General features: G+C 48.1%; 1 protein-coding gene and 1 long non-coding RNA gene across 4 annotated transcripts in view; one reads left to right on the top strand and one right to left on the bottom strand.

Moving 5' to 3' along the window:
* The window catches only part of LOC127748961 (uncharacterized), a 72,315-nt gene extending 67,435 nt beyond the window's left edge, over positions 1-4,880 (bottom strand). The window contains exons 1-2 of the long non-coding RNA XR_008010879.1: positions 4,858-4,880; positions 2,285-2,374 (exon numbers count right to left, since the gene is read on the bottom strand). This is a non-coding gene — a long non-coding RNA (uncharacterized LOC127748961). The remainder of the gene's footprint in view (positions 1-2,284; positions 2,375-4,857) is intronic.
* A 2,803-nt stretch (positions 4,881-7,683) lies between these two features.
* LOC113216091 (sphingomyelin phosphodiesterase 4) lies at positions 7,684-13,071 on the top strand. Of its 3 annotated transcripts, none has more exons than XM_026435811.2 (14): positions 7,684-7,879; positions 8,350-8,685; positions 8,783-8,885; positions 8,968-9,229; positions 9,312-9,525; positions 9,906-9,989; positions 10,755-10,867; positions 10,953-11,105; positions 11,188-11,410; positions 11,507-11,743; positions 11,821-12,054; positions 12,146-12,280; positions 12,364-12,537; positions 12,632-13,071. In XM_026435811.2, exons 1-14 carry the CDS (start codon positions 7,850-7,852, stop codon positions 13,013-13,015), a joined length of 2,682 nt encoding a protein of 893 aa, XP_026291596.1. In that variant the 5' UTR covers positions 7,684-7,849; the 3' UTR covers positions 13,016-13,071. The 3 variants fall into 3 exon arrangements, with proteins under 3 accessions (XP_026291596.1, XP_026291593.1, XP_026291595.1); XM_026435808.2 differs by lacking the exon at positions 7,684-7,879 and adding an exon at positions 8,008-8,206; XM_026435810.2 differs by lacking the exons at positions 7,684-7,879; positions 9,906-9,989 and adding an exon at positions 8,019-8,206.

The raw sequence follows: 13,071 nt of genomic DNA, 5'->3' as shown, positions 1-13,071 counted from the left end.
ACTCACTCTATCGGTCTCACTCGCTCGCTCTCTCCTCTACCTCCGCCACACACTCGCAGACTCACCTCAGCAAAGCCATCGTGAAGCCCATGGTGGATGAGCGGCGACGAGAGGAGGCCGGCGTTAAAATCCCATCCGGTAGCGACGGCTCTCTTGCTGTATCCACATCCGAGCACTGGCGGCGCGACCAACACTGCGCCACAACACTTGCACAGCTTGCGTAGATTGCACTGCTATGCACTGCTTTGCACTCGTTGCACTTATTGCACTGCTTGCACTGCTTGCAACAACTCCACTATCACTAACACCAAGGCCCCGCTGGCAACACTATCAGCAGGAGCGACAAGAACGGCGCATCCAGGGTCGGCGTCGTCCTGGACCCAGAGGAGAGTGAGGGGGATGAAGGGAGGGGGTCAGCAGCAGCAGCAGGACGCCGTCGACATGGCCGCCACCAGGCAGCCGCTGTACAACCCTCCTGGGCACAGCTCGCACGCACGCGCTTTCAGGGGCAACTTCAGGGCAAACTTCCACGAGCGGCAGCAACCTCAGCCCCGCGTGCCCGCGAGTCAGCACGCGCACGCGCTTTCAGCGGCAACTTCAGGACAAACTTCCACAAGCGGCAGCAATACCGCAGTGATCCGTGCCCGCGTCGTCAACGGGGGAGCAGAGAGAGTCAACCGGACAGAGTCAGCACGCGCACGCGCACGTCCCGAGTGCAGCAGGTCCACGCACGCCCGGGCACGGCCAGGTCACGCACGGTACTGGGCCTGCCCCGGCGCGCTCTCGCCGCGCCCCGCCACGGCCAGAGCCAGGCCTCCTCGCGGGCGGCGGCGGCAGCAGGCGGCAGGGGAGGCCAGCGAGCCAGGCGGCCGGCCGACCACGTTTCGGTTTTAGATTAGGGCTAAATTGAGCAGCCAGCTAGGCTGGTGGGGGCTGGCGGGGGCAGCGTGGCCGGCGAGAGTGCGCCCTCGGTGGACCCGCACCGCCGCACCGCCACCGCGTCACCACCGGCGTGGTCCTCGACGTCGTCGTCGCCCTCCGCTGCCGCCGCCGCCACCACCACCACCACCACCCCCTCCGCCACCACCACCTTCTAGCAGCGCTGCCAACGCGCCCGCTCAAACCTAACTGTGTGCGCCTAGCGCGGCGAGGAGCTCAGGGTGGCCACCGTGGCGAACAGCACAGCAGAAGAAGGGGGTGGAGGGGTGGCGACCCTGGCGACCTGAGTGGGGAGGGTGGAAAGGGTGAGCACACAACCGGGAGAGAGGGTACTTCTCGGCCATATCTTATACGAGGACGGCCGCCGAAGTGATGCTTTCCCCGCACAGCATAGGTATGCATGCCCAACATGGAGCCACCGAAGTGCGCTGCTGCCGTACACTTTAAGAGCCTCGTCCTCTGAGGGATCCAGGCGCGGATTAAGGTCCGGCTAGCAGGGGGGAGGTGGGGGCATGCAATGCCAGTTGCCTACATTCAGGGATTTTGTGGCGCAAATTGCCTACCTTGCAGGCGGCTCTCTAGAGACCACAGGGGGGGGGGGAGAATCGCCCCCCTTAATCCGCACCTGAAGGAATCATCCAAAAAGTGCGACAATTATTCGCCGTTACGACACTTCAGCCAATGTATCTAACCTCTCATAGCGCCTGGTAGGTAGGCAATATCTCGCCTGGCGTGCACGCGTGTAGTGCGGGGTTGCCTACCCGGAGTCTCGCAGGCGCTAGGGGATGGAAACGAACTACGCAGAGTCCCGGACGAGGCGCGATACCCAAGTCGGGGGAGGTTTATTTGAAGAAAGTATCCATCTCTGGTAAAAACTAAGAACAGATTCAGAAAGCTGAAAAAAATTGCCGTGTAATATAGCCTTTTATCTGGCCCGATAGTAACGTCTATCGCCATCTAATCGATAAACAAGTGGCGGCGTAAAACCCTGTTTTTCTTGTTCAATTTTTTACGCGCGCTCGTACGCGTATTCTCGAGTGTATCTGCCTTACCACACAAACGCTTTAAACACGGCATATTTCTTCAGCTTTCCAAATCTTTTCTTCGCCGCTTTACCGCGGAAATGCATACTATTTTCAAATTAGCTTTCCCCATTAGCGTTGAACTCCCTGCAGGTGCCAAGCTCCTGTCATTTACCGAATGAATATGAGAAAAGAGAACGTACTTTCTCGACAATCCTAAAGTGAAATGCGCTCGCACCTCACCAGCGCGTTTGGCCGTTCGTGGCGGAAACGCCGCGAGCCAGGCGCTAGTAGTATGGTATTCCGCGGGAAGTAGGCCCTACCTGAAGAAGAGACAGCACCACAGCCACCAAATCAGTTAGCTGTCTGCTACATGCTCATTGGCTGACATCGTTGACCACCAGGCGTCCACACTGTAAAAAAAAAAGAAAGTTAAATTAACAGTAGAGTAGTTGTTAAGTTTTTCACTGACTCGTGATGTTGTACACCAACATTATTTCCCAGTAACAAAATTAAAAGTTAGCCAGGAACAATAAATTTCTTAATTGTTTTGCATTGAAAACAAGCACGGTTGTTTTTTAATGTAAATGGGGACGTCTTGGTTTTTCCAAAAGTGCTTGAAAACCAAGACGTACTTTTACTGCGTTCTTCTTTGTGGTGTGCCTCCTCCAGCGAAACACCCTATTGAACGGCGATCACCGACCGGAACAACACTCCGAGTGGTCGGCGCTAAGAGTGGCCCGTGAGGGTCAGCAGGTGATGACGGACGGGGGTGGACGCCGGCCGCGGGCGCCCCAACCGCATAGAACGATGGGGTCGGACGCCACGACCGGGGGGAGGGGGTGGGTGGGCAGAATAAACTAGGTGGGCTGCAGAGTGGTCACGGCGAGTGCAGTGTGTACCGAGCGGCGTAGAGTAGGGTAGGCACAACAGCTCTGGCTTTGCCGCTCAACAGCCCCCCACCCCCTCCAACCCCCTCTGTGCTCCCCTTACACGACACTATCTCCGCTGAGGGAGGGGGAGGACTGTGCTTTCTCCTCCACTATACACTGCTAAAAAGAACCCGTTACTCACTCCCCCCGCGCTCCCTGCAAGCCAAATTAGCTCTAATGAATATTTACACTTTTCACTATTTTCTCGTTCTCACATCCTCATCTGTTTTCCCTTGGTTATCCTGAGCTGAGCGTATCACGCGCCCTTTCCTTTCCCTTTTACACGGACGCGCGCTCTTCCCTCTCGCTCTCCCTCTGCTTATACATACACCCATCTCCGTCACTCGCCCCTTCTCTCTTGCTCTTAATTTAAACGAATGCGACTGTTAATACTCGTGTTGCCGTTTAGCCCGCGGGGAGAGTTGGGGGAGAGGTGGAGAGGGGTTGAGCGGGAGGGGGAGGGCAGCGATCCCGGCGGGCTCACGACCAGCCAGGGCTCTAGCCAGGGTTCTAGCTAGGGCTCTAGCCAGGGCCGCCCCGCCGACCCCGGCCCCGCCGACCCCGGCCCCGCCGGCCCGCGGGACCCTTGGCCCATTCCGGAGGACACGCAAAGGCTGTACATGGTGATGTAAGTAACACGGAACGGAGAGCACCGTAATGATGTGCTGCTGCATTTCCAAAACAATCCACACATTACAGGAGAACAACGCGAGTTATTTGAATTTATATCAATCCCACAGCGCAAGACACACACATCAGAAAAGTTGAAGAAGTTGGTCCAAGTAAATACTTCACGAAGGGCGGGGGGCGGAGGAGAGGAATACTCTGACACGAATACTCGCAATCAACAATCCCCCTAAAATATGTCGCAATCATCATAAAGAGTGCAATGTTCCCCAAAAGAGGGCCGTGCGTGCGTGCGACACTTGATGGCGGGAGAGGGGGAGGGAAGGGGCGAGCCATGGCTTTTCGTAGCAGCTGCGTCGTGCTGCTCTTGTCGCACCCACCTCGGCGTTGGGCATGGGAGAGGCATAGTAGCAGTCATCATTCGCAAAGCAAAGAGCAGCTGCGCCTCGTCCCAGACATGGAGTGCGTCGCAGAGGTCGCATTGTGAGGCACGTACCGGCGACGACTCGCGGCAGTGCCTGGTCATGGTGGGATCAAAACCACACCGGCCGTGCGATTCCGGAGCCTATACCTCCCGTATAGCTCCGCCCTTGTTGCACTCATAGAGCAGGTATAGGAGATCGCCGCTTGAACGATCTCCTGAATCGCACGGCAGTATCTTCCAGGCCTGGCCATCCGTCACGATCGATCTTTTCAACAGTTTTTATTGTTACAATAGTAATAATAAAATTCTGCCAACCATATCAATTGCTAGTAGGCAAACCGTATATTTTTACACACCTACGACCTTGTGACTATCGGTTCCGAAGTAGAATTAGAGGTATGAATTCGCGGTTGCGGACGGGCGCTGAACGGAAGTAAAGTACCCAGCTAGAAATGCATCGTCGAAATTTGGTCGATTTCATCGATCGACCCGAAATCGACGTCGATTCGATGGGATTTTGTCACCTAAAGCGACGAATTGTCGACTTCGACGTCGTTTCGACGTCGTTGCGAGTTTACATTTCATTAGGTAGAGAGTGCTGTGCTTCAGACCTCAGATACCCAAGGCACCTAAACCTAACCTGCAAATGCGCTAGTGTCCCGCGTTCAAACACAACTTTTGAAGAATATTGACCATGATATTCCAACACCTGCTTATTGTTTACGTAATCTTCAGTCACTGCGAATGTTTAAAAAATTTATCTTAGATGCTGTCTCTGAGTCGATTGCTTATGTCTGATAAATCTTCAAAAACGGTATCACGAAAGAGCCGGCCCGTCGCGCCGGTCGTTCAAGCCTATTTACGCGATTCATTCTTTTCGGGTATGAACGCGTACACCGGTCAAACCACTTACCTCGGTAAGTTTTTACTTTTTTTTTTTTTCCTCCCGTGTACTGCCGACGCCAGGCTGGCGTGTAAGTTTTTACTTGTTTCACAGACAAACAGTTATAGGCAGACCAGCCTAAGATCGCGATTTTCCTCACCCCCTCTCGCCCGCAAAATCCTATACCGCCTGTGCTAACCCAGTCGCGACCTTAGGCTGGTCTCAGTATAATTCCTGTCTCTTTATTCAGGGGTGCCTCAACATCCGAATCCGAAACAGCTGACTGGGCAGCGGGGGCAGCGGGCGGGTGACTAACAACACGAACGCGAACACGATTAGCACAGCCTTATTCGCAGTCAGATCTGCGAACTGAACAGACAACTACTCTTACTCTCCTCCCCCGGGCACCATAGGCGGCAGCCTGAAAGCCATTACTCGACCACTACTAGTACTACTACTCTTACTCTTCATTTCGGAGCTTCGTCGATGTCGAAGGGGTGCTGCCAAGTTTCAGGAGCCTATCTGGAGTGGAGTTCAGATTATTTAGACCTACTGAGAACATGATAGAGGGTGGTTCTTTTCCGAGTTAAATTACTATATCAGCGTGAAGGTAGGGGTGGGGGGGGCGGCACCATGTCCAATGATGAGTACATACCGTAGGAAGGTAGTCACCACGCACGGGGTCGCCGTCGCAGGGGCGGATCAAGGTCCGGCTGACAGGGGGGGATGCTCTGTCGGTTGCCCACATACAGGGGTTTTGTGGCGTAAATTGCCTACCTTTCAGGCGGCTCTCTTGAGACGACAGAGAGGGGGCGATGTGCGCCTGCGCCGTCACCGAGTTTTGACCGCAATGACTTGTTGTGTTATCTGGAGAGGGCCGTGAAAAGTCGTTTTTTTCTCTTTTTTTTTTAACGGCCGTGGACCGGTCCACCCTGTATGCTCTACCCTTGCAGACCCACTACGCTAGTAATATCCTGGGGGGGGGGGGGTTACTGGTGGCCGGTGTACCGTCTATGTAGCCCCAAGAAGACGGGTGCAAGGGAAACTTTTTCTCATACGAAAACGATACACGCACCAAGCAATACAGTTTCCTCCAGAGTGGACGTGGGCGATCACAACAAAAGAATGGACCGCCCAGCAGCACCGGGTCCCTCTCTCAGTCTCTGTCATGGGGATGACGTGAGGGGGGGGGGGGGGGGCTGATCAACTTGAAGCACAAGTTGAGCCGACAGTGGGCCCAGCGCTGGCGCTGCTCGGCCGGCGGGGGGCGGCCGGGGGCGGCCCTCCCGCCTGGACGTCACGGAGGGCGGCAGGGCCCAGCCCATCAGATGATGAAGCATCGCCACCATCGCCACTCCGAGAGCGCTGCTCCGCGGAGTGGCGTGGCACGCCCGCCCCCCGTCCACTGTTATTGCAAGGTTCGTCTCCGCAGCCATAAATTTTCACACCCAGGCCGTCGTGCTGACAGCTGGTTGGAAAAGGGAGGAGGGGGGGGGGCAGTGATTCCGACAAACGCCCGCGCGTAACCATTACACTTGAAGGCAGTTTTGTTTTCTGTGATTTTCTTTTATCTATCAGCATCCCGAAACCAGACAATACTGAATCCTTCAACACCCCACCGGGTCCACAGGCCCCTTCCTTTATTTTTTGCTCGGTGTACAGCATGCGGGCGAGCGGGCGGGTTGCACACTCGCACGGGGCCATAAGGCGGTAGGCAAGCCCGCCAGCACCCCTGCGTGCGGTACAGTATAAGCAAAATAGAGGGAGAGGTCGGTGGGCTATACATGCAGATAGCTCTTCAACGTCAATGCACGAGGAGTCGTCGGCTTCCAGTCGACACCTTTACAGTTTTTCGGGCGATTGATGGGGACACTTTATGCAGCGAAACTTACCCTCGTGGTCAACCCAAGGGCAAAGGAAGCACGCGCCACGGTGTTGCGGGATTGCATACCCTCCCTAGGGGCTATGGCGCCTTACGGGCGGACAGAGTAGGCAAACCCACCGACAGCGGCGGGTGCTCTGAATCACCCGGTACCTGCGCTGGCCCGAAGTCTTTTTCACCTGCACTCGCTCCGAGCAGGAGCCAAAGTGTAAAATTGCAGCACAACACCGGGTAAGATCACGATGGGTGGGTGATGAACATCCGAGACCCCAACGCCGGTGGTAGTGCCTGGGCCGGCAGCGCCCGTCATGCACTTCCCTCTGTCGGCCGGCCCCAGAGCTGGGCCGGGCCCATGGGCCGGGGCCGGGGCCCGCGAGCCGCTGGCTGGGAGCCAGGCCGGGCTGGGACCAGCCTAGCACTCTGAAAAACATCCTCGTTACTATACGAAATTGTTTAGTAACCTAGGATCTTTTAATCGACTTTAACGTTCCGAACTTGACTTTATTCAACTTCAACGACGGCATCCTACAATTAACGACACGCCGTTATTGGCTCGTCGACGACTAACAAGTCGGTGTATGAAGTGTCAAAATAATTTTTTAAATTTACAATTTTAAATTGTAAATTTACTTCATGTAGCAAGGAGAATTTGCAGGTAAGAATATGTTACAGTGAGGGGCAGGACGCCTGCTCCGAGCACCGCGCGCCCTGACGCCACGCGCCGCCACGCGATCAAATTATGTCAGAGTCAAGATTTGATGTCACTCTGACATCAAATGACATCAAAGCTGGCTACCAAATGACCAAATCCACCAAATCCTGACACTGACATCTGGATGTCGTTTTAACAAAACCGTGTTCTCTGGGAGTGCGCGGGCGCGCCCACTCTTCGCTCTATCCGGTCTATCAGCTGGTTCTGGTTGGCACAAACTCGTCAGGCCAACAGAACGCACTAAAAACGAGTCGAGAGATAGACCAGACTAATTGTAAAGTAACGCCTCAATTTCAATTTAAGAGTCAATTCAATCAAAAATATTTAATTTTTGGAATCCTTTGTAGCCTTTTCTCATGCTTCTATCGTGGCGAAACGACGTTCGTTTTCGGCAACACTTTGGCTAGCCTTGTTTATTTGTTATTATCATGGCGTCGTCCTACGGCTCTACTGCTGCTGTGAGTAATATTTTAATTTCTGTCGTTTTGGCGTTGCTTTTTTATGTCAGTTTTTATCTAATGTACGTTTGTATCAAAATCTGAAAATTACATTCCGAAGTGAACCTGTTATTAGTGTTTTACCGTATTTTAGACCACCCTAACCTAACCTGGGTCACCATTTGAGGTCTGGCTCAAATGCATTGCCCTTCTTGTTTTTCATTGCAATCTTCATTTGCACGATGTGTACTATTCTTTCCATATCCTTCCTTTTCCCGCACTCCCTCGCAGTGGTTCAGGTCCCTGCTGTACCGCTGGTTGTCTAGCCGGCGGTTCCTTCCCCTCCCGGTAATAAACTTGTCTACTTGTCAATTATCTGTCAACTCCCTCACCTTAACAATATCTAGTTCTCTTTCGCAGTACAAGTGTTTGTCTGATCCTATGACTTCTTTTCGGTCTGTGTGTTATTATTCCTCATGATTTTGTTGCAGTCCCGCCTACAATTGGCTTTACAAAATCCGCTCCAGTATAGATGTGAGGAGATCACAAGGATAATAGATGAACTGGGCACAAAAGAGCTCCAAAATGCACTCCCTCTTTTGTTGGCTGACCTTTTTGGAGTGTCCAGTCAAAGTCTCTCAAATGCAAACACCACTTCTTCCGGAGGTTGGGGGCTGAGGATACGGACTGTTATGCAGTCCAATGAGTTCACTGATTACAATGTACTCTACCAGTTCTTGCACCCTCAAGGGCCACTTTTTAGACTTCTTTACAAACTTCTTCAAGACTGCCATTTGAAATATGAGTTTCCTCTCCAATGGTTACCGGTATATATATTTTTTCTATCACTAATTTTCGATTTGTTGAATATCAGTTTGCATTGTACTTTAAATTACTTGCTGTATTTGTATTTTAATGTTGCAGGCTCGGATCAAGCATTTAATCTTAAGAGGAATGGTTCCTCCATTTTATTTGGATAAATTGCAGCTTGACCCTCAAACAAAAACACCCACAAGTCTAGCTCTAAGTATCCTTTTGTTGACATTGGTACATTTACTTTCATTATCTTTTATCAATTTTTCTTTTTATCATCCTTAATTTGGTATCAGATTCTTTTGAACTCTACATTTTTCACTTTGCCTATCATCTTGTCAACCCAGAGCTACAGAGAGTTCACATGAATGCTTGGCTCTATTCTGATTCATTGTATTTAAATTTGACTGAGGCATATTTGAGTGAACTGCTGCCTTGTGATCGTTCCACTGTTCTACCTGCTGTACCATTCAATTTTGGAGTCATGCAAAGCTATAGTGCATCTTTTGGTCCTTATGGAACTCTGCAGCGTATCCCAAATTTACATTCAACATCAAGGTAGGGATTCTGTTTTGTCATTCCATTTATAAAATTGATTTTTGTTCATGTGATTCTCATGGCTATGTACTGTATGTTTCAGATCTGCCCACACTCCTCATTTACTTAGACAGTCTGTGATTCAACAAGGCAGCAGCTCAGGGTCACTCCATTCTTCACCTGCCACTGCAGTTACAAGCACAAGAACAGAAATTTGGCGCAGTGAAACTGTAGCCCAAGTATTTGTTGATTTTTGGTTAAGCCATGGAGAGGGCGAAATTGGCCCTGTCTTTGGTGCAAGTGGTTCTCCTCAAAGGGTGAGTGATCCAAAAAAATAACTTAATCTTTTCACTATTGTATTACATTTTTGAGTAGAATAGAACTCCTGTACTAGTTTTGGTGTTTAGGAAAAGATGTTGGGTTTTTAAAGGCACTGGTTTTTGTTTTACAATTTTACTAAAACCAGGAACTGGTGGATAAATATTTCCTTTTGTCTTACAAAAAGTTGTATTGTTTGAGAAATGCAGTATTAGAGGTTTTGTCAAAGTTGCATGGACACAGTTTTATGATTTATACTCTTCCTAAGCTTCTGCCCTCATGGACTTTTTGCAAAGAGATGATAATGACCATCCCTGCATCTCATCCAATGTCTAGTTTTATGATGTGTGCAGTGTTCATGGCATGTGTTATCTTCCAGCAATATCCTGTAGATCACAACATATCTCATCATTATTTTCAAATGGAGCAACTTCGAATTTTTAAGTTGCCTCTGAAGTATCCTGTAAGTTGTAGATTTGCACCTTCGTTATATCTTGGCTTGGTGTGGCTAAAAACATGCTCTCTTTGTTTTACAAATATAGTTATAATGTTTGTGTAAATAGCTTGCAGCAGTTTTTGTAATCTAAGAAAGAAAATGAAGTTACCTTTTGCAATTTCATGTAATATTTAGTTACAGTTATGTTAATTAACTGTGTCCCTCCTTTTAGTAGCATGTGCCTGCAGATCCACTCTTGAAGCTTTAGCTTTGCCACCTTGTGCTTGCTTCAGTACATTTTATATTTGACGTGTGTTTTAAGTTGTCTGTCTTTGAAGGAACCATTTATTTCATTCAATTAATTCTGACAAATGTGCAACTTTTACAGGTGCAATTACTTTTTTTTACATTCTGATTTTCATCTATCCCCTTATCAGTATTTCATACCATAATCCCTTATGAGAATGTCTCTTCATCTGTTGCTTTTAATAAACTGTGGAAAAAATGTGCTATGTATTAACATTTGGTTGTGTAACCTAATATCTAGTGTGCCTCAAGGCACTAAGAGCTCTTGGTAGATCCTCAACCACTCTTTGTACCTGTGATAATTTAATGTCCTTTTTAACTTAAATGTTGGATATTAAACTTTCTGTAACAAAACCCTGAACCTGGAAGCTAATCCTACTATGTTAGAGGTCTACTCCTTAATTGACTCAAATTATCAACTTTGTGATTTATTCACATTAACATCATGCAAATGTTCTCCTTCCTTTAACTGTTTGGTCTTTCTAGGAGCTGCTGCCAACAGGTGAACATATTCGAGTCGTCCGGAATCTTATAAAACATCTGCACTACTTTTCAAATAGTGTAACTGGTGACCAAAGTGCTATGGATGAGTTAAGAAGGTAAATTTTAATCTTCTTTCTTTATTTAAAATTAATTGATTTAAGATTGGCGTTTTCAATAATAAGAATTGTTTTCTTACATCAGGATTATTGGACCATCTAGTCAGGCAAAAATATATGGTTTTCTTCGTCGAACCATTCACCATTGGCCTTTGGATAGTTCATTTCGTTTCATCTTGGAAACTTGGTTAAGCTATATACAACCATGGAGATACACAGATCACCGCTATCAGAGCAAGTCAGTCAAAATTTCAAATATTTTGTCGCTCTCATAAAGTCTTGTCCTTCGGAAGTCTTAACTATCTTTTTAATGTGTTCAGTTTACCTGCTGGTAGGAGCTCAGGGATGGACCTAGGTGACCCTGACTTAAGGAATGGTAGAAATGCAGGACAAGAGAGGAAAGAAGTTGACCGCCGTTGGATATCCTTCATAGCAGAAAACCTTCTTAGTTATACAGTGATATTTCAAGAGATGATTCCCCGCTTTGCAAGGCTTGATCTATCTACTCCAAAAAATGCAAACATGCTATTTAGGGTCTCAAAGGCAAGCAAGTCTAAACAGATTATTCTAAAGTTCCCCATTATGTGGTTCCCCATTGCTGCCATAGAATTTTTTAAATGTTGTTAACATTATTAACAGGTTTTTTCACAACCCAATTTGGCTGAGCTCATTCAAGAAGTGGAAAGCTGTTTGGATGATTTATTGGGCTCCGTCAGCCCCCAGAAGCGTTCAGCCATGTCCTCAGACCATCCTCTCGGAGGACTTGCGGCACATCAAGCCACAAAATGGAGTGCCATTGTAAGACAGCAAATTCAAGATTTAGAATCACCAGGTTTCCAATACAAACCCATGTTTGGATCTGCAGTTAGGTCACAGGTAACAGACCAATATGTTACTTATTAGTAACATAATCAGGTTAACCTGGAACTTTTTCTAATAGTTATCATTTGCAGGTTGTTGGTCTGATGATAATTGTTCAGCAAGCTCATGCTGCAGCAATAAGCACACAGAGAGCACTGGAAGAAGAAGCTACCTTGCGTTCACATTCTCGATCTTTTCTCTCAGTCATCAAAGACATGTTACTTCTCTCAGACCATTCCTCCAATGATGAGTACTCTCCTGAAGAGCGACTGAAAGTATTAACTTTCCTCAATACAGCCATATCTCAGTTCTCGGATATTTTTAAGGTATGTATGTCGACATTTTTTGCAATATGCAATATTGTATTTGGTGTTCTGATGGGTTAATAGAATACCTTACCTGTTTCAACACATTTAGATCAACAATACCGAAATCATGAATTCCAACAATATGTCAATTAGTAATCCAGATATTCAATCAAATGGTGATGTAACTGACTATGGAACTCCTACAACAAGTCGCACAATTACTTATCGAGGTCAACAATCTCAAGTAAGGGTTGTTTTTTTTTTTAATCTTTTCTCACTTTAATTGGTTGTGGAAAGAAACATATTACTATTACTAATTTTGTACAGATGAACATGACACCCTTGGCTGGTGAAGCTCTCACGTCAACTCCACAACAGTGGCGGCAACGCAGTATGAATTTACAATATGAAGGGGACCCAGATCTCATCCCAATTCGTAGTGATGAAAGTGAATTCTTGGTTAGACTACTCTATCAGGTGGCATCCAAACTAAATGAAATGGTAAAAATTTGTGAATTTTGATAATTTTATTTTGTTGAATTCCTCTGTACCGTCTGCCTCCCTGGTATAATTAAAGTTTTTTCTTGCGTTACAGTACTGCAGTGAAATGGCACGCCTTTACCATAGAGAGGATGTATGGGGTCGGGTAGCTCGCCAAATTTTATCTGCTCCTATGACTGTGTATCGGTATGACAAGAGATCACCAGGAAGCTTCTCTCCAAGAGTGGGATCAGCATTGCCTCCTCGTCTCAGCCTACGGCCACTTGCACGATACAGAAATCTAGCAATGATTGCTATGCTCTATATTGTTGCCTTAGTTTGTAATGCCCCACCTTATGCTGTTTTGTGCTCAGCAATTCTATTCTGGGGTGTTTTGGTCACAGTTAAAGCAGTTATTGAACCATGGGGATCAACAAGGCCTTCTCAACCCAGATTTAGTGATAGATTAAATGATAGTCTTGCAGATCAGTCCTTCTGAGAAATTTATCATGTAAACATTTCCACATTTTATACAGAATTTTATTTAACAATTAT

This window comes from Frankliniella occidentalis, unplaced genomic scaffold (genome assembly GCF_000697945.3).
Source record: "Frankliniella occidentalis isolate FOCC.00 unplaced genomic scaffold, Focc_3.1 Scaffold23, whole genome shotgun sequence".
Taxonomy (NCBI): Eukaryota; Metazoa; Arthropoda; class Insecta; order Thysanoptera; family Thripidae; genus Frankliniella; species Frankliniella occidentalis.
This window is presented reverse-complemented; position numbering and strand designations above follow the sequence as displayed.

Excerpts from the sequence above, each read along its gene's own strand:
- LOC113216091 (XM_026435808.2), top strand. The coding sequence starts at position 8,057 with ATGCATTGCCCTTCTTGTTTTTCATTGCAATCTTCATTTGCACGATGT. Across the intron at positions 11,744-11,820 it reads GATCTGCAGTTAGGTCACAG|GTTGTTGGTCTGATGATAAT; the intron begins GTAACAGACCAA and ends TATCATTTGCAG. Across the intron at positions 12,538-12,631 it reads CATCCAAACTAAATGAAATG|TACTGCAGTGAAATGGCACG; the intron begins GTAAAAATTTGT and ends CTTGCGTTACAG.